The following is a 20,424-nucleotide window of genomic DNA, read 5'->3' on the forward strand; positions in this document are numbered from 1 at the left end:
TTTAAAAGGGAAAAAACAGGTTTATTTCATGCAGTTTACAATACACTAGTGTTATGAAAAGGAGGTTAAAAAAATACCCACACATTTTAATTGTCTGTTTGTTTTAAAAATGATGGTTAACTGTAACCATCTTCAAATTATTTGGGAAGCCCTAGCAGATTTTTATCCAGGGAAAATCACTGAATTCAGTTCCTTGTCTATGTCTGTGCTAAGAGTTTTAGCTAACGCAAAAGCATTAAAACCAGATCAAAACTCAAACTTTGCTGCAGTAAGAACACCTCAGAGATAATGAATTGGCACAAAATAAGGTGTTATTGCTAATCCACTATCCAGGAAATAACATGTTGCAGGTATGGCCACTTGGATATTAACACAAACAGTTGATGCACAACTAATTTTGAGATCGGTGGTTTGGGGGGAAAGGAAAAAAAAGAACATCTGTTGAATTAGGTAGGTGGGCCAAGAGAGTCCATAGGAAACAGATTTTTCATAGCTGGGCTCAGATGAGGCTTAGGACAGAAGCAGGTGGAAACAGTTGGCATTGACATTCCTTCAGTTTGGTGATCTTTTTTCGGTTGCAGGTAGACAGGTTGGCAACATTTCTCTTAGGGCGTGCAGCTCAACCTACACTAGGGACCCAAGCACAAGCCTCAAGTGAGCCAAGCTAAGTTTGAGTACAGTTGTGCATAAGGTAAGTTTTTGGAAAATCTTCAAAAGAAGCAAGCATCACATATATAAATATATTAACTTTTACATGTCAGATAACCAGGCCTGGAAATCTCAACAGGTGTTAAGTCAGGTCAAAATTTACGCTCCGCTTTCTAAGGCAACTCTTCCCCTTCCACCCACCCCCAAAGTAGCAAAATAACTTTCTAAAATGTTTCTCATTGTAGGAGTTATTAACACACAACATCCTAAAGAGAACCCTGTGATGGGCCCAGAAAGCTATGTTTGCAGCACTATCTATGCCTTGGTAGACCTTGCTGAAGTAAAGGACACCTAAGTTGCAATGAAATATTCCGCAAAAATTTCCCAGGGCAGAATCTTCCTCAAAGTCTCTCTATTGCCAGTGCTGTTCATAAAGGTTGTCAGATTTCAGCACAGGCAATAATAAAGTGGTGGACAAGTGTACTGCCTCCTTTAGTGTATTCCTCACCAAGCTGGATACTGAAATTCCAAGCTATATATGAATACTTATATCTGCAATTGGTTCAGCCACTTGCAAAAATTATTTTAGAGTCTGTGAGTTGAAAGAAAAACAGACTAGCTGCTTTTTTAAACATTATGTGTCTCTGGAACTTCAAATGAGCCCTGGAAAGGATTTAGCCCTTAGCATTTCTGCATTGAAAATGGAAAGAGTTCCTTCTGTCTGACACTCATTTAGGAAAACTGAACAATAAGATCTATTTAGCCCTTTAAAGCTTCAGTTCAGTAAGAAGCCTTTCAAGACAGCTCCTGATTGTTGTGAGCCAAAAGAAAGAAAAGTTGTATGACACTGAGTTCAGAGAGCCTCACACTTTTTTTTTTTAAACTGAATATTTATACTATTTTAAGAATCAATAATTCTACACACAAACCCAGGTAAGATCCCGAGATTGTCCTTAAAAAGCTGGAGATAACTTCCATCTAGACTATAATGAAGTAACAGGCAGCGCCCTCAGACTGTATGTATTTAAAAATCATTATGTTAGAAAAGACACTTCTCCAAAGACTGCTGGAAGTTTTAATCCTACTGCCCTGAGCTAACAGGTACTGTTAAAGGCGTAACAAAATCCCATCTTTTTTCAAGGGCCCCACCTTTCAGGGCTGATTGAAGAAGTTAATTTGAAAAACTTGAAAGATGCTTTTGACATGGTGAGAGAGAGAGAATAAAACAGGAGAATGACTTTCTGATTTTATCACTTTTCAAGTGAGCAAAAGCTCAGGCTTCATCTCCAGACTCTCTTTCACTTGACTTTGATCTCCATGAAAAGCCCAGTACTTCACTTTTCTCTCAGTGCTTCTCAAGGAATGTATTCCAGCATACCATAATGATTGAACAACACACCTTACAATCCAGTTTCTAGGTCATTTCATTCAATCAGATACTATTACATTTTTGCATTCCAAGTTCATTTTTGTCCTAATAAAAATAGTAATTTGTAATTAACGTGTGTTAATTTGCTGGTGATAGGTCAAGAGACTGACAACTCTCAAACACCTCAACAGACATTCAGAGAATACAGTGTTCTGTTCTGAAAAGCAGTTTTCTGAAAACACCATCACACTACTCAACAGACCTGTTCCCTAAGCATGCCTGCAATCAGGTTTTCTTTTGTTTAATCTGCTAGAAGTTTTCATTTTTCTCCTGAAAAAAAACCCTCTCTCAGAGCAAGAGGAGACTGATTCAATTTTGGTATCTTCAGGAAATAGTCCTGGTTCTAACACTGCTAGAACTGGAGCTACACAGTTATTGTCTAAAGAAAATCTGAAGACAAAAAACCTAGGTGGATACACTGAGCTCAATTTCTTAAGAAACATATTTTACTAATGCTACAATGAAGGTTGAAAGGAACTTTTATCATTACAAGAAGCCTAGCTGAGTTTGAAAAAAAGCACTGTACATTTTCCAAATTTTCCAAGTATATTAAAAGGACCGAAAGTTTAGTGGAGAATCAATATAAGCTTCTAAATACAATCAGGCCTTTGACACAATTAAATTACTGTGGGATAACAAACTGTGATTAGTCATAATCCACGGAAACCCCACAGTAAGTGGGAGAAAATTCCAGGTGACCTTGTGTCTTTTGTTAAACAAACAAACAAAGAAAAAACCCAACAGAAAAAAATTCTATTCACATTTATTGTGGGAGCTGATGAGTCAGGCTATACTTTTGGACAGTTATTATGGACCAGGTGACCTTCACGTCTTAGCGGCCTGAGAATGACTTGTTCGTTGCAGATAAACTCTGATTTAATTGCTGCTTGAAGTAGTCAAAAGCATTTAATACAAAAATGTCATGTCCAATACAGAAAATTAGCCTCTGACATAACTTAAGGCCAACAGTATGCTACCTGTTTCCTAACTCAAAGCAAGAAACCTCTACAGTAAAATTGAACTTCTCAGTCTTTAAGCAGGTTTTGCAAGAAGTTTGTCATGTAAAAGCCTTTAAAGAATTTCACTGAAAATCCACTAACCACCTGCTGAAGTAATCTCCTGTTCCACAGACAACATGCCAAACAACCTCACCAAATATTCATATAGCAAAAGGGTAGAAAGTAAAATCTTTCATAGAATTTATATTTTCATAAGAGGTCACCTTGATTACTGTTGTGTTTTGGTATCTCTCCCTTCCTGCTTTATTTGCTTCTGCTATGATCTCTTTGTGCTCAGGATCTTAAATTCTAAGCTGGAATACTGTTTTGATTTAAGAATAGTGGAGCTGTGTAAATCCAGAGTTCACGTCAAAGGCTTTTGTGGTACAGCTTTTCAACTACAGCCCCCTAGTGAACCCATCAGCTTTACATAGTCACAGGCAGTTCTCTTGAGGTAAATACTCTCCAAATGACAGACAAGAAACAGACAAACTACTCCAGTTTAAACTATATTGGTACATTACCTCATCCTGCAAGATCTTAACAGACAAAGCAATGTTTGCAAAACCTGGTGATGTAGACTGGACTGTAATGCAACTACCTTGTTACTGTAGCTAACTTTATTTGAAATTACAAGAGTCAAAGAAAAAGAAAGCAAACTTATTTAGGGATCAATTCTTAATGCCTTGATAAAGGCATATGGTAGCACTTCCATCTATCTGAAAGCCTCAAATATTCACAGAAATTAAAGCAATAATGACATTAGCAAGAACAGGAAATTGATTAGCTTGGGTGGTCTCAAACAACAGCATATTTAAAATAATTTACAAGGTACCTGCCTATTAAAGTTTTCTTCTTTCTTTTTTTTTTTTCCTTTCTTAAAATCTTTGTGAGGTATTGGAAACAAAGTGCAAAATTATTAACCATTCATTTCCCCCAAATTCGCTACAACAGGGATACAATGTAAACTAGATTGCAGGTAATCTCACCATAAAAGCATGTTTTAAAACTGAAAATACTCCAGTGAAAAAAATGTACTTAGAAAAACCCACTCTTTTACATATTTTAAATTTGTTCAGTTTGCTCAGTTTGTTACTCATGCTTTGCTGCTGTCATTCTTGAAAATTTCACTTTATGAAATATTCTATTATTTTTGGTTAAATAAGAAAAAAAAACAGAAATGGTGATTCAGAAGGATCACTGTAAAACAGATATTTTAGGCATTAAAATTCACTTAGGCCAATGCCGAATTTCTCTGCAGAGCACATCAAGAAAAAAAACAAGAAACATGGTTGGCTGCAATTCCATGAGCTAGGGAGCTCAGAGAATTTGGTGGAGTCATACTGTTTAAAAACACAGTGACTACTGCAGCAGAGGAAATGTTTTAATATGCAGTTAACACAGACAACTGTTATGCTTATTTTCAGATACACAAGATAATCTGTTACTATTTAGGGGAAATTTGGGTGCTAAATTTAAGCTGATAAAATATGGGTGCCTAAAAAAGTATAAAAGTATAAACATTTCCCCCTACACAATTACATTTTTAGTAAATTCAATTCAGTTCTAACATCTTAAAAAAAGACAAACATTTTATGTGTTGTTGTGGAGGGGCCAGCAGCTTCCCGTGCAGACCACATCCAAGCCGCAAAATGCATTACAAACCCTTTCAAGCATTAGATGCATGGACAGAACATTTAGCCCATTGCTTAACCTGCTTAGTAGAAATGGTTTTTACAAATTGTTTCTGCCAAACTTTTATCAATGTATAGTAAGTCCTTTAAAAAAAAAAGTAGACCCTGGGTGTTTGAAAATCAGAATTTTGTGTAAAGGATTACTTAGAGTATATGCATAAATTCTGAAGTTACTGAGAATGAAAACTGTAATGTCTTTAGAATTCAAAACAATCTTGTAGATTTTTGAAACTCCCTCCCACTGCTTTCATAAGTCAATGAAGCCGAGTTTTATACTCTCAATTTCATTAAGTGTTTTAAAGGCGTGCTAAAGATTTTGATCAAAACATAGTGTATTAAAAAGCTCCAGTCTTGTGTATTAGCCTTCATCAAGGACAAACTAATAAAACTGCACCAGATGTTTTCAAACAGTGTTCTTTAACTGCATAGTTGAAACAGTATAGAAAGATTGATTACAGGTACCCTGAATGTCTGTAGTAATTAGGTTTTTCAAATGGGTGAGCTCATGTTCACACTCAAGGTTGATTTTAAAAGCAGTCACAGAGATAGGGATCTAGGACTAGCCAGCCATATTTCTGTACAACCTCCAGCTCTAGAAAAATCTCTACCATAACCCACAGCGTTCAATGCTTATAAGCATTTAAAAAAGCACAAACACACATATGAGTACAAACATCTCAAAAGAAACAGAATGTTCAGTTGTTCATTTTAAGTGAATTTTGATTCCCCTTCCAAACATCTGGCTAAGACTGGAGCATAACTTTTGCAGGAGACTGTTTTAACAGAAGGAACATCAAGAATAACTCAGGTGAAGGCCATTTTGTCTGAGTTTAGTCTTCCCTCCGGGTATTAAAATATGCAATAAATCCAGTCAATATATACACCATTTCTTTAGAGAAACCTTTTCTCTGTTGTGTAACGTTTTATGTGCTAGTTTCAGTTGATCTCCTCGGCTGTTATCACAGAATAGAGTATGTCACAGAGCCAAAAGGAATGTGCAGTATAACACAGTCAACCAGGGCTGCCACTGATTTGGAAACAATGTAGGCCCAAATATTTGCATTTGTGGGCTGTAATATATGTGTGTGTGCGTGCGTGTGTGTGTGTGTGTGTGTGTGTGTGTGTGTGTGTGTAGCACCAATTACATTGTCCTTTAAATGTTTACAATGATTAGTAGGAAAATGTCTCCAAACTGATCAACATTGGGTCATCCAGCACCAGACATTAAGTGCTACATGTCTCAGAGGAAAATATGAGCGCGTGGTCATTTCTTTTCAAATGACCAGCATCAGTCAGCCCACAAGAGAGTACAACCATGCACTACAACCAAAACTTAACACACACTCCCACATCATCTATTCCCATTATGTAATCTTGTAATGCTTTCAGCCAGTTGACACCAGCTTATAGGCAAAAATGGTTGAACCCAGATCAACAGAAAATTGTCTAAATCAGATTTTTTCTTTCGCAGCCGAGCCTCTTCAGTGTGACAATTCACTGCGTCTTGGAATAAAAGAGATAAAATTGTCACCGTTCAACACTGTCTTCACATCCTGGAACCTCGTTCTTGCAAAATCTGAAACAGACCAATAAAAATTCTATAAATGAAAATTTGCTCAATGTCATTCCTAAAGCATGGAGGTCAAAGAGCAACAAAATGACTTTTTCAAATAACTGATAAAGTGTCAGGGAGCTGGTTCAAGGACATTCCTGAAGTCTGTGCTTTAAGGCTGAAGAAAAGACAGATTGATACATACAATGTCTACTATCAAACATCATGAAAACAGATGTAAATCGCTGCTAGGAATTGGGTATGATTAATATAACCAAAGCTTAAGGGTTTGTAGATGCAGAAAGTAAGCCATTTCGCCTCATGCCAGTTCTGAAGATACTTAGGTCCTGTGTACTTGGGTACTTTATTAGAAATTGAATTTAATCTTCATTTTTCCTGTTCCAGCAAAATGTCCTTAACTCTCTGAAGTTTCAGCTGCAAATTGTGTCCCATAAATTAGTACTGAAAACAACTATCAACTCAAAATATGCACAAATGGCACACTGGGTGAGATGATGCAGAAAGTTTTCAAAGGCCAAGACTACGAGTTGGCAAGATTTAAGTCAACAGACTGATTTAAAATCTGTAATAGATGCCCAGGCTTGGTCTTTGGCATGAACTAAAGTCAACCAACTACATTTGTTCAGAGATTTTTACTATGCTATTCAGACATACAAAGCTTATCAGCTGGACTGACCAGCTATATGAAAATAAGTACTACTCTGACAGCAGTTTTAAAATATTTTTACATTAATATTATTTGCTCATGCAAGATACCACCAGTCTTTTAGGCATCCTTGATGACATGAAAATTGTTTCTGTGGACACAGGACATAGCACACTGCACCTTTCATGCATTACCTTGTCCATCATTACCCTTTGAAATGCCCAAGCCAGGCAGCTGCGAGGTAATGCAGGCTCTGACTTCATGTGGAAGAATGTATTTCTCAAAAATTCTGTCTAAGGCGTTTGATTCTCCCCCTGTTAACTGAGATTCCCATTACAGTGAGTAAAAGGAATTTTTTTTCCCTAAAAGCAGTTGGTTTGTTTAATATTCACTTTAAAATACATATATTAAACATAGGGACTGAAGTCTAATGCAAACAAAATATCTACCCCTGAAAATCCTAGGAATCCTTATCCTTGTCTATAGCATCTTACAACATGAAGACCACCTATTCCACTTCCAATTTGACTATTTTTTTCTTTTTCTGTTTCAATTCTGTTTGGTTCCGCCAGTGAGGAAAGGATCCAAGTCTCAGTATTGACTGTGCAAGCAACGACGTTTCTCATGTTGCTACTCTAAACTGAATGGCAATCGGCAATAACGAGGTCACTGCAGGGAAGCCTTTGAGCAAACTGTAGAACCAATCATGACAGTAGCTAAATAAAGCACTAAGCAAAGCTTCCAATGTACTGAGCACAAGTACTTAACAATGTTAATCCGTAAGTAAAAGTATCTCTAATAATACTTCATTTTCTTTTGCTTCTTGACAGTTTTCCTGGGAAGGGCTCTTGATTTCAAAAGTTGAAAGAAAGCAAAGGCACAATCCCTGGACTATGGCATAGCTGTCTTCAGTGTAGAATTTCCTTCATGGTGATTTTAGTGTAGTCTGATATTAAGACAAACACCTGATGCAAGTACTCAGTAGCACATTCACTGCCAGAAGACCCACAGAATCTGACAGCACACACAAACACTTCAGTCTTTGTGCTTGTAAAATAAAGGTTGGCAAACACTTAACACAGCACAGCAGTTTCTTGTATGGTTTTAAGTAAAAAAAGTCTAGGTATTTGGTTTCTTTTTTGAACTGTTAAAATGTTGATAATTTAACCTCCTCTTCAATCTTCAATTAACCTCAATCTTCAAGCCTAGTATGTCTTTCATAATGACTGTAGTCAAGCAGGGTCTCACCTGCTTTGCAAAGCTCCATGGGATCTTTCAAGGACTAGAGTTCATAAAGAACCCATCACCATTTTTGTGCCCCAGGGACAGTTCAGAGACAGTTCAGTGTTAGCTTTAAAAAAAAAAGAAAATTAAAAATCCACTTTACCACTTGTTCACTGCACTTCCTGCAGTACCTGGATCTCACTTTGTGCATAGAAAGTTCTTTTTCATTTCAAATTCAATATTATTATTTTGAAGTTATAAAGTCAGGTGTCACTGCAGCTACTTTGATAAACTTCCAAAATATAGAAAGATGTTTCCCATGGGCCATAACATGTTTTAGGGTATTTTAGATGCATATATTGCTTATTTCATGAAGATAATTTACTATGCATGCCAAGCAAAAAGCATTTCATATGAAACTGTAGGAGAGATACAAGTGAATTCTGTGAGGAGAATCCATGCCCTGAAAATTGCTCAGCAACTGCAAGTATAATATATTCAAAAGGAATTAGACAAATTTACAGAATATAGTGCCATTGACACGTACTCATGGTATCAAAGTGTCATTGTACATTTCATACAATGATCTGGATGCAGGCCTTAAGCCAAAATTCCTAAACTGAGGCTCACTGGAAGGTGGGGAAATATATCAGAAATTAATTTGATAAATGCTTCATACTTAAACTCTTTCCTCGAGTATTTGCTGTTGGTCACAGCTGAGAACAAAGTGCTGGAGTAGATGCCCACACAGCGGCTAACAGTCTGACCCAGCAAATGTCAGTAAGTGAAACAATTTCCAACAGAGACAAAAACATTGCTGAAACAAGCACCGATGCAGTTAGAAATTAATATTAGATCTATTAATTTTGTAAATCCTTCCAATTTAAAATGAAACATTTCAGTGTATTCTTTCCTAGAAGATTACAAATCCTTCTATGATTAACAGAAATTCTATCAGAGCAGGCAATATTTTAGTATGCTTTGCTTGGTACTTCTTCTGTAATGTCTTCCTTTACTAAAGGGGAAATGATTTCTGGTCAGCAAACTCTCATGAGAGGTGTCCCATCCATCTCTGTTCAGAAACTGTGTGAAAGCAGACCTTTTGTAGTCATGGAAAGTGACTTTGTCCAAAGAGGAAACTGAATTTCAGTTATCAGGAGTTCTATCAAAGTTGTACTTACTTACTAAACACTGAAAGGATGACTGACTCTGAACTGCAATTTGAAATTCTTCCTTTTTTTTTTTTCCCCCTGCAAAACCCTTTAATACGACTATTGCTAAAAATTTTAGTGGCTTACTGGGCAAAAATGCTGAGAGAAGATGTCTCAACACTAACAGAGGTCAATAGAATTTGAAAAAAGTTATGGCAGGTCTTCTCCCAAACCGCTAATAGATAGCATTGAGGCATATGTCTGGAGCAGAATCAGACACGGAAGAAGTTTTTGTTTGAGAACATGCTCCACTAGCTAAACAGGTGACTTCACTAACGCTCCTCTGCCTGCACACCTTCAATTGCAGAATCACCAAACAGTTTGGGTTGGAAGAGACCTTTAAAGATCATCTAGTTCAACCCCCCTGCCATGGGCAGGGACATCTTTCGCTACGTGAAATGCTTGAAATGATGCTCAAGGCCCCACCCAACCCAACCATGAACACTTCCAGGGATGGGCATCCACAGCTTCTCTGGGCAACCTGTTCCAGTCTCACACCACCCGCACAGTAAAGAATTTCATCGTTATAGCCAATCTAAATCTACCCTCTTTCAGTTTAAAAACATTGCCCCTAGTCCTGACACTACGGGCCCTGGTAAAAAGTCTTTCTCCGTCTTTCTTATAAGCCCCTTTTAAGTATTGGAAGGCCGCAATACCATCTCCCCGGAGCCTTCTCTTCTCCACACCAAACCACCCCACTCTCTCAGGCATTCTTCATAGCAGAGGTGTCCCAGCCCTCCCTCTCTCTCACAGTTTTCGTGGCCCTCCTCTGGACCCACTCTAACAGGTCCATGTCCGCCTTTGTACTGGGAACCCCAGAGTTGGATGCAGTGCTCCATGTGGAGTCTCACAAGAGTGGAGTAGAGGGGGAGGATCACTTCCCTTGACCTGCTGGCCACGCTTCTTTTGATGTGGCCCCAGATAACTGGCTTTCTGGGCTGCAAGTGTACGTTGCTGGCTCATATCCAATTCTTCTCCCACCACTATCCCCAAGTCTTCCTCTGCAGCGCTGCTCTCAATCCATTCGCCGCCCAGTCTGTACCGATACTGGGGACTGTCTGGATCCTGGGGCAGATCTGCTGTGTTCAGAATTTTCTTTCTTTTTGTGTTTATGTTCTGTTTTTCCTCCAGGTGTACCAGATCCAAAGTTGACTTACAAACTCTAAATAATGCTGAATGAACTTTCATATCCTAGGGGCCCAAGTGTGATTGCTTCTTAAGGAAGCAGAATGTGAGAACTATTTCCTCCTACTCAAAATAAATCTGCTGCAGGTAGAATAGCATTTTAAGGACTGTTTGTCTCTCAGGCAGCTTAAGAATACTGCATTCAATTCCAGCACAGTGCCAATATATTTTTTCAATAAAGCTTCAGATTTGATCCATTCCTTGAAGCCATTTCTGAAGACTTGGCAAAAAGACCTTATTCTACCTCAGCAGTGGTTTCTGTTGGCATCAGTTAAGAAAATAACACAGCTGCTTCTTCAGCCATGTGGAAGCAACACTTCAGGAGGTAAGTATAAGGCTGCTTTACAGCTTAAAAGTTCAAGTGTATAGGTGAGAAGCTGGAGTTCAACCTCAGAAAATGGTAAATATCTTCAATTTATACAGGCTCAAGCGACTACCTGCACAAGTATCACTGAACATCCAATTGTAAGTTATCTTCTAGAAATTGGATAGCAGAATAAATATGAGCAGTGCTTGCAGACATGTTAGGAAAAGGTTGCAAAAGTTGTTCTTTCTGATGCAAGTTCTGTGTTCTTCCACTTGTGACTTTTAAGGTACTTTGATTTTCAACGAGACATCAAACTACAGTGGAAAGGACCTGATCCCTCCCTGGAGCGAGTTGTTTCCTGTGATAAATATAAACGTAGCACCGAGATCACACTATTTACTTATATTTGCCAGGACTTGATTAAAAAATTATTAGTTTCAAAATTATCAGGTAAGACCATCTTTTGACTATGTTGCACTTCAGTCAAGTTTGCTAATTTATTGCCAAATCAGACGTTTACTGAAAACGTATACTGTAAGTTTGTATCAGATGCATCTACGCCTAAAAACATTTGACAGAAAAGCTGGTACATAGAAAATAAAAATGAAAAGAAATTCTGGTCCTAGAATCTAGATAAAGAACTTTTCTTCCCAGCAAAGCTTTAAAGGAACCAATCACAACACAGCTTATAACAGCTACAGTAATCATTCTGTCAAAGAAGCAATATCCAGAACAGGAATTCTATCTTTGCTAACCATGCCACAACTATAATCACAAACACACACACCACCAGGACTAGCCAAAGGACAGCACTAGTGAGGGTAGGAATTGGATGGGGCAGAAAAGTATCTGGGTAAGATCCTAGGGCAGCTAGTGCTCACCATGACATTTACACTTAATCTGAGTCATTCATATCGTAATCCGTTTCTTCGTCCTCACTCTGAGTGGCATGCAGCATGCAAGTATAGAGAAAGGAAGGGAAAAGAAGAGATTGCAAGTGAGTCAGAGCCGTAAGAAAGTACAGTCACTTACACTTGAAACATCTGGGAATGACATTTATTTACTTTTATCTGGGACCCCACTCTTTGTAAGAAAGTATGACAGCAGACAATTTCAAGGAGGAACGTTACAGATTTCATGAAAATTTCCTTTTTCAAATGTCTTAAAGTCAGCAGATAGATGCCAATAGTGCCATGCAACGTAACAATAGGGTCCCTAAGTAGGGAGAAAATTTAAATAAGACTGTAAAGCTGGTACCTTAACTCTGTGTACTCTTTGCCGTGGATCAGAAAGGAGAGCACCTGAGAATCTAACTTTGGATGCAGATGTTATGAACAAACTTTGGTCACTTGTCCCAAGAGTGACAGGTCAACAAAGTGTTATGAAAGAGAATAATACTTGTGGGAATACAGATTATCTTTCAGTACTGCTACGGCTGCCAGTACAAGCCACTGGAACTATTTAAGTCAATGTCCCAAACGCTGTTAATTTCCTTAGCTTAGGTGCATTAGAAGGTTACATGCAAATCAACTACTAACTTACTACACAAACTGTTTAAAAAAAAAAAAAAAAAACACAAGAAAAAAGATCTCTAGGAAGGAATGAAGGTGAAGCTTGATTAGATGGGCTATCAGAAAACGCTTTTTCCTATTCTGAGAGTCCAGTACTATTAATTAAAATTGAAGTATTTGCCAATAAAAATTACATACTGGCAGTTTTTTGTTTTCTCTAACCCAGCCTGCTGTAAAAGTAATAGGAAGACTTTCTCATGGCTTCTAAAAGTCAGTCCCAGTACATGAACACATTACTCTGTATGATTCACTGGACACCAGCATTTCAATCATATGAACGTTATGGGGACCAACTCAGACAGTAATGAACAGATATCAGATGAGAGGATTAACACCAGCTAAGACAGAACTACTGAGACAACAGCTCCCACGGTTCAGTCAAGATTCGTCAACACAGCTGTCAGAAACCTCCCAACTAAAAAGAATTTTTTTTCTCCCACCCCATCCCCCAGGCACAACATAGACCTATTAAAAATAATTGATCAATTAGAAACACAATTTATGAAAAAATTATCAACAGCTCAACTCTTCCAGGACAAAAGGAGCGTGTGTTTATATCTCCAACTGAAATTAACAGTAATTCTTATTCATCACCCTGGTCAAATTATGCTCTGCTCTCTTCTCTGAAACAGTGACCATGAAGCACTTCAATGGAGAGGTCTAAGATTTAGCTTCTCCCAGAGCTACTGATTTTACAGAGTTGTACTGCATTCCAATCTAGCTTTTGTATTTAGGGTTTAATAGTTTCATTTGCTCATATTTTCTTGTACATTAAGGATGCAGTGTAACTCTGGCAACTTCTGAAGTTCCCTAAAGATGCACTACCATTCCTTATGAAGACGTTTATTAGGTTCTAGAATTCTATGTTTTATTTCAGGTACATATCTCAGCCCTGAATTATTACTGCGCACCTCTTTAACTTGTTAACTTTTAAAGTTTTCCGGAAGCATTCTGGTAAAAGCAGACCTTGACTAGAGTTTTGGAAAGAGCGTGACGTGATTTACCCAGGTTCACTGTTTATCCTTGACTACATTAATCCCTTACAACTCCTTTGAAGTTCTACCTCAACAGTGACATAAGAGCATAAATTAATAATTTGACTAAGAATCCAACGCAAAGCTTGAAATACTTTTAAAGTGCAATTTACAAAAATGTCTCTATATGTGTAGCTGCATAACCAAGTTACAAGGCACAGAAAGTAATGAAGTTTTATCTGAGGCCTCAGTGCAAAGACCCAGATCAAGTCTTAGCATTATTTCAAAATTAATTTCTTTGAAGGTGATTCTTGAAAAAGCAACCTTCAATGTTTTACCAATTGTTTCCCATCTACATACACTAAATGAAAAGCTTTTAAGCCAACTACAGATGTATCCAGTTTGTCTGTAGTCATCTCCTCATAAAAAGCAACAATACAATGATAAGAACTGTTCAATATGAATGGAAGAAAAGAATACATGTACATACATAACTGGTCTGCCTTCTTACTATTCAGTTGTGTTTTTTACATTTTCCCTTGTACAAACTCTGAAAGACAACTGAATAAAATGCTAAGATATTCACAGGATCACAGGTTGGAAGGGACCTCAGGGATCATCTAGTCCAACCTTTCTAGGAAGAGCACAGTCTAGACAAGATGCCCCAGCACCCTGTCCAGACGACTCTTAAAGGTGTCCAACATGGCTGAGTCAACCACTTCCCTGGGGAAGTGGTTGTATTGCTCCCATTACAATCTTTTCGTAAAGCTGATTACAGAAAGAGAACTAGGTAGAAACCTGAAAATATTAAGCTAACAAAGACCTTCATTTTATAATATATTGCACACGGACTACGTTTTTCAGAGACAGCATATTACAGTCTCCATTCTTGACAGTAAGATTTCTTCAGCTGAACTCAAGCAAGAAAAACAGTTTTCAACTGAACCAAGTAGCAGAATAAGGAAGCATTCAAATGTGTAAGAAGCAAAACCCAGATTCTCAACTGTAAACATCAAGTGTCTGCCAATACTCAAAAAACAGGACAGGTATCAGGAACAGTACAGAGTACTGCATTTAAAGAATCCATTTGGTATAACAAATGCATGCTGACTGTACCATTTACAGTCTCTCATACAACGGACAGGGAACTATTATTAGTCATGAGTGACTGGAAAAAAGGCAATTAAATAATGGTACAGAACAGAGGTAGGTCTAGTACAAGTTAGTGAATCTCACCAAATCTGACACCATTTTCCAGTCCAATGTCTAATAACTTACCTTTGCTTTTTCACTGGGTTCACTGGTTGTGCCATATGGAGTGTTATGCAATTCCTTTGAGACAACACACAGAAATTCAGCCTGATCTTCATTGCCATAGTTATAGGAAGAACCAATACTGACCAGCTGAAAGATGGGGAGGGGGAGAAAAAAGTCAATTGCAGTTCCACATAGAACAAATTCCATCAATTCTCATCATTAGTACAAAAACTCCTCACTCTTCAGACTGTTGGTTGTGCCTGAAGTATGATTCTCCACTTCAATGCAAATACGTTTTGATGTTGACAAATACACTGACACTCTGATGATAAACATAGCTTTTATTTTTAAACATTTACAGAATTAACAATTTACGGTTATGACTATACTGTGAAAGAAAAGACTAGAGGCAGGCCAGTGGAGAAGTAGCCTGTTCCCTGCTTCTCTTATTTACGGGAAACCTTCCCATCCTCCAAAGTTAATTTTTAAAAAAGTTTGTATGTGATATCTTAATGTGGCATGGTTTAACATGTAAACGGCTGCATGCAAGAAGCACTTTAGCCTGAAGGGATACCCACCACATTACTTACAGAATAACAGTACTTCTATTAAAACATATTTTGAGTGGACAAAGACAAAACTTGCATTTGATTGGAAAACAGCAAGACACGATATGGTGGGACACCAAGATTAACATCTGAAATTCATACGTACTGCTACAAGGAAGTTAATTAAGGAAGCGCTACAAGCGGAAGCCATGTATAATGAAATATGACATATTTACAAGCTTCTGCAAGTCTTGATATTGAATGATGAATGATAATTTACTGACAGAGAAGGATATACTCAACATCAGTACTACCTCATATGCAGCATGTTTATCAAATGGCAGAAATTTCATGTAACTTGTCTTACCTTACACACAGTACACTTACCTAATGCTAGAAGCTTTACATAGCCTGCCTTTCCACGCTAAAATCAATTCAGATGTAGCTGGTTCATTTATTTCAGGCTTATTTCAAAAGCATGATAAGATAATGTATGATGCTATTACCACTGACCCAGATCGAAGTCCTAAAAATTAACCTGTTGCACAGATACACTGTATCTAAATGTCATTACCAAAACTACATTAAGTCTACCTACCAAATTACCACACACATGTGATAAGGCTGTCCTACTCCCCAGTCTCTATTATAGCATCAAAGTGCCCTAGTAATGGCCCCACAGAAAAGGCCTGACTTGTTTTTTAGGGCAACAGCACTTGAAACACTGTAGTTATCTATCTAAAACACAAACTGTGTACTGTCATTAGTCTAGCAGAGCACCAACGAGAGTAGAAGCCTTGTTAAAGTAAGGAAAATGCAGCCAAGATGATATCTTGGTCCAGAATCTGTACTTGAGGGATAAGGTTATTCCCCCAACAAAAATGGATGGTAGACCAAGGTTAAAAGCAGCTTCCACATAGCACTGTCAGGAGGAAATAAAGCCTCATTGTACTTTGAAGAAGAGAGATGCTCAGATGTTCCAGTACTGTGGTAAGACTGCCAAGCAAGCACCTCCATAGACAGAGCCAGCGTCTACAAAGAGCAGCAGGCAGTATGTCTGCACAACGAACCAATTTGATGCCAGTCCTAGGCAATGTCAAAATTTTTGAACCCTGATGGTATGAGAGCGTACAAAGCTCAGCCTCCAATGAACAGTACTGGCAACCAAAATTCAGCGCTCTCAAACTACCTATTTTAACTACACTGTCTGGGTGTGAACACCAGAAATCTTTCCCTCCCTTCTCCACTTCTAACATCACTCTTGTTCGGCAAAATGCATACATAGTCAGTAATGAACACACGCTGACCAAAAATGAATGTGAGAAAGACATTTTTTTCCACCAAAACCATGTAATGAAGTTACAAAACCCCATTTTTTTCAGAAGCATCAATACATCCTCACTGGAATACAAAGGCACCATTTTTCTTGAGACTTTAAGTCAGATAATCTTTCACAATGGATACTCTGCAGTCTGCACCATAACATACTTGTGTAATATAGAATCACAAAACCCATAAAGTAACTAGTTGCTTAGTTGTACAAAATGGACTAAGAAAGCCCACTGACAACCTGGAAAATCATCCCAGGCTTACTTCATATATAGACATGGTTTGTTGATTCTCTTCCCTATCAGAAAAAATATCATGCACAATTTCTCAGGGAAAAAAAGCAGTTAAGCTGGCTCTAAGGCTGTTAAAGTGGTATAAAATTTATCTTACATATATTATATATCAATTACAAACCACATAATCACAGAATCCTAGACTGGTGAGGGTTGGAAGGGCCCTCTGGAGCTCACCCCGTCCCACCCCTGCGTGAGCAGGCACCCCCAGAGCAGGGGCATAGGACTGCGTCCAGGCGGGGGGTGAATGTCTCCAGGGAAGGGACCCCACAGCCTCTCTGGGCAGCCTGTGCCCCTGCTCTGGCACCCGCACAGGGAAGGGGCTTGTCCTCATGTTCAGGGGGAGCTTCCCGTGTTCCAGCTTGTGCCCGTGGCCCCTTGGCCTGTCACTGGGCACCGCTGAAATGAGTCTGGCCCCATCCTCCTGACACCCGCCCTTCAGATATTTATAAGCATTGATGAGATCCCCCCTCAGTCTTCTCTTCTCCAGGCTGAACAGACCCAGGTCTCTCAGCCGGGGCTCACAAGGGAGAAGCTCCAGGCCCCCGATCATCTTGGCAGCTCTCTGCTGGACTTGCTAAAGCAGTTCCCTGTCCTGCTTGAACTGGGGGGCCCAGAACTGGACACAGCATTGCAGATGTGGCCTCACTGGGGCAGAGCAGCGGGGGAGGATAACCTCCCTCGCCCTGCTGGCCACACTCCTTTTTGTGCACCCCAGGACACTGTTGGCCTTCTTGGCCCCAAGAGCCCTGTGCTGGCTCAGGGTCACCTCACTGACCCCCAGCACCCCCAGGCCCTTCCCAGCAGAGCTGCTCTCCAGCAGGGCCCCCCCAGCCTGCGCTGGTGCGGGGGGTTGTTCCTCCCCAGGGGCAGGACCTGCCACTTGCTCTTGTTGAATCCCATGAGGTTCCCCTGGGCCCATCTCTCCAGCCTGTCCAGGACTCGCTGGATGGCAGCACAGCCTGCTGGTGTATCAGCCGCTCCTCCCAGCTTGGTGTCATCAGTGAACTTGCTGAGGGGATGCTCTGTGCCTTCGTCCAGGTCACTGATGAATATGTTGAATAGGACTGACCCAGCACAGACCCGTGCGCTACTTACAGGCCTCCAACCAGACTGTGCCCCGTTGATCAGGACCTTCCTGAGTTCTGATGGTGAGCCAGTTCTCTGTCCATCTCACTGTCCTCTCATCCAACCCACACTTCCTTAGCTTGTCTATGAGGATGCTATGGGAGACAGTGTTTCTATTCTATAATACAAATACAGTAACTGCTTCAATTATTGAGGTAAGACGTAGGACTATTTTAAATAGTATTTTGAACCCTCTTAAATGCTAGAAAACATTCAAAAAGCTGGATACATGTTTAAATAAAGCCACACATAATTCACCTTCTCTGAAGAGAAATTTGAAGAGTAAAATTCAAGCATCTGATTTGATTTAGTACACAGTCAACTTTTCTTCTAGCAAAACGGCAAGAACCTGATATCAGATACACCATGATAACAACTACCAGAAGGAAAAATACTTCTTTACTCATTGACACTCAAAAGAAATAAATGACCTGTCTGAAAGTAGATATGATACAAGAGACAAACCATTGATTCTGCTTCAACAAGGTTGATAGGTCCTCAGTACGTCCCCTACTAACACTTGATAATCCAAATAAGTTGACCTTTTGCACATAAGTCCTTTTAGGAGACAAGGCAGAATACTCACTAGCTAGTTGGATAGGACTTTTGATTTAGCTGATTGCAAAACATCCAGATGACATTTTGCCTTTATTGATCAGCTGGTGCACTTTAATATAAAGTCACTTTTGCAACATTAAACGCAAGTTCTTCAAAACTCCAAATTGTGATGCTCTTGTAAGTGGTTCTCTGTGTGTGCAACTAAGAGTGTATTATTTGCATAGTATCAACAGCATGCTAGAAACTTCATCGTAGCTTTTTGAGATGCATCAGCAGTAATAAGGATGATGGCAGGAAAAGAAACAATGGAAAATGATTGCAGATTAGAACTGAACTGCTGTGTCAGAAAGCATGATCAGAAATAAAGAAATATTTTAGCACTTGTATTCCAAAAGTCACCCCATTGTTCCCAGTGTTGGCAGCAACAGGATGCTAGGATGCTGATAAACTGGAAGGAATTGTTAAACTCCCCCCACCCGTGTCTGTCTGTCTGTCCCTGCCCATCCCTCCCCAGCAGTAAAAAAAGAACCCACAACAAATCAGAGTAATCTGAGGTCTGCAAAACATGCATCACAATGGATAGGAAAAGGATTTCAGATTATCCAGCCTACTGTTCCTCAGACTTTCTGAAAGGACAAACTCTTTTTGCCTCATGGGACTTGAACAGTAGAGAGAGTTTTAACGACCAAGAAATAAGTAAAGAAATAAAAGAACATTTTGAAACTCTTGACTTTCATAGATTTGTATGATTATATATATATATGTGTAAGTGTCTGTATTCTTCTTGGTTTTTTCTTCCATGACTTGTTTCATTACACTCCTTACTAAAGCAGTGTATCCTGCTTGAGTGTCCCTGTGAGCCCCAACAGTGTCATAACCGAGCACAGGAAAATGTCAATGGAACTTATCACAGAAAATTCATTAGATCATGATCCATTCACTATTCACATGGAATAAGGGTGCTGACACTAGCAGCTTGTCAGCCGTAACTAAAAAAGGCAGGAATAGAATGCATTATTATTATTATCATTAATCAACAGAAATATAGTTATTTGCATTATAATGCTTGATGTGCCAATACAGGTCAGGATTTTCCTGAAAAGAAAAAGAAATAACAATAGGGAAGTTCCTGTCTCATAAAGCATGAACTTTTAAGTAAGATAAAAGATGACAATCAGAAAGGGCAAAGTTAAAAAAAACCAAAACCCAAACAGTTTGGCATAAGTAAAGGTGGACAGAGACTACCTGATGCTTAGCTATGGTCAGGCTTGTTTTCAAAGAGGGAAAATTTAAGACAGATTTCAGGGACAATAATGAAGTAACTTTCTGAAGAACTTTTCCTAAGCCTGCAGCTTTATGAGAGGATAACTGTGTCTTTTGAAAAGGACTAAGGAAAACAGATGATAAAATTGGTAGAGGTGAGAGAATAGGTCAAAATGATTCCTACATCAAGTTAGTCAATGGCAGCAAAATACATGAATCTCTTCCTGTCTTAAATCAATGACTGTACACCTAAAAATACCCCTATGAATAGGCAAAATGGTTGGGGCATCACTTCTAGGAACCTTATTTTTGAAGCGAACAAATCTCATGCCTAACTGAATTGAGTCAGATCTCAAAACCAGCCACATTTCAATAACTTGCCTACACAGATTTGCTACACTGGTTTAACAATATTGATTCCGAATCTATACAGTACATTTACAGGCCAAATTAGCAATAACATTACCATCAGAGATAACCACTCCAACTTGCACAAACAGCATCTCTGCTTCCCACTGGAGTTATTCATATTAACTAACTTTTCTACTTCATGACTACAAATTTCCTTCTTTTTCTGTGATGGTCTGA

At 38.9% G+C, this 20,424-nt stretch overlaps 1 protein-coding gene across 3 annotated transcripts in view; it reads right to left on the reverse strand.

Annotated features, from left to right (window-relative positions):
* PDPK1 (3-phosphoinositide dependent protein kinase 1) overlaps window positions 1-20,424 on the reverse strand; it is a 75,174-nt gene continuing 54,750 nt past the window's right edge. For all 3 annotated transcript variants that reach the window (XM_064461252.1, XM_064461253.1, XM_064461255.1), the window contains 2 exons: window positions 14,739-14,864; window positions 1-6,345 (listed from right to left, as the gene is read on the reverse strand). In XM_064461252.1, the coding sequence (XP_064317322.1) occupies window positions 6,316-6,345; window positions 14,739-14,864 (156 nt within the window). In that variant the 3' untranslated portion in view covers window positions 1-6,315. The remainder of the gene's footprint in view (window positions 6,346-14,738; window positions 14,865-20,424) is intronic.

The sequence above is a fragment of the Phalacrocorax carbo genome, chromosome 10, assembly GCF_963921805.1.
Source record: "Phalacrocorax carbo chromosome 10, bPhaCar2.1, whole genome shotgun sequence".
NCBI classification, from domain to species: domain Eukaryota; kingdom Metazoa; phylum Chordata; class Aves; order Suliformes; family Phalacrocoracidae; genus Phalacrocorax; species Phalacrocorax carbo.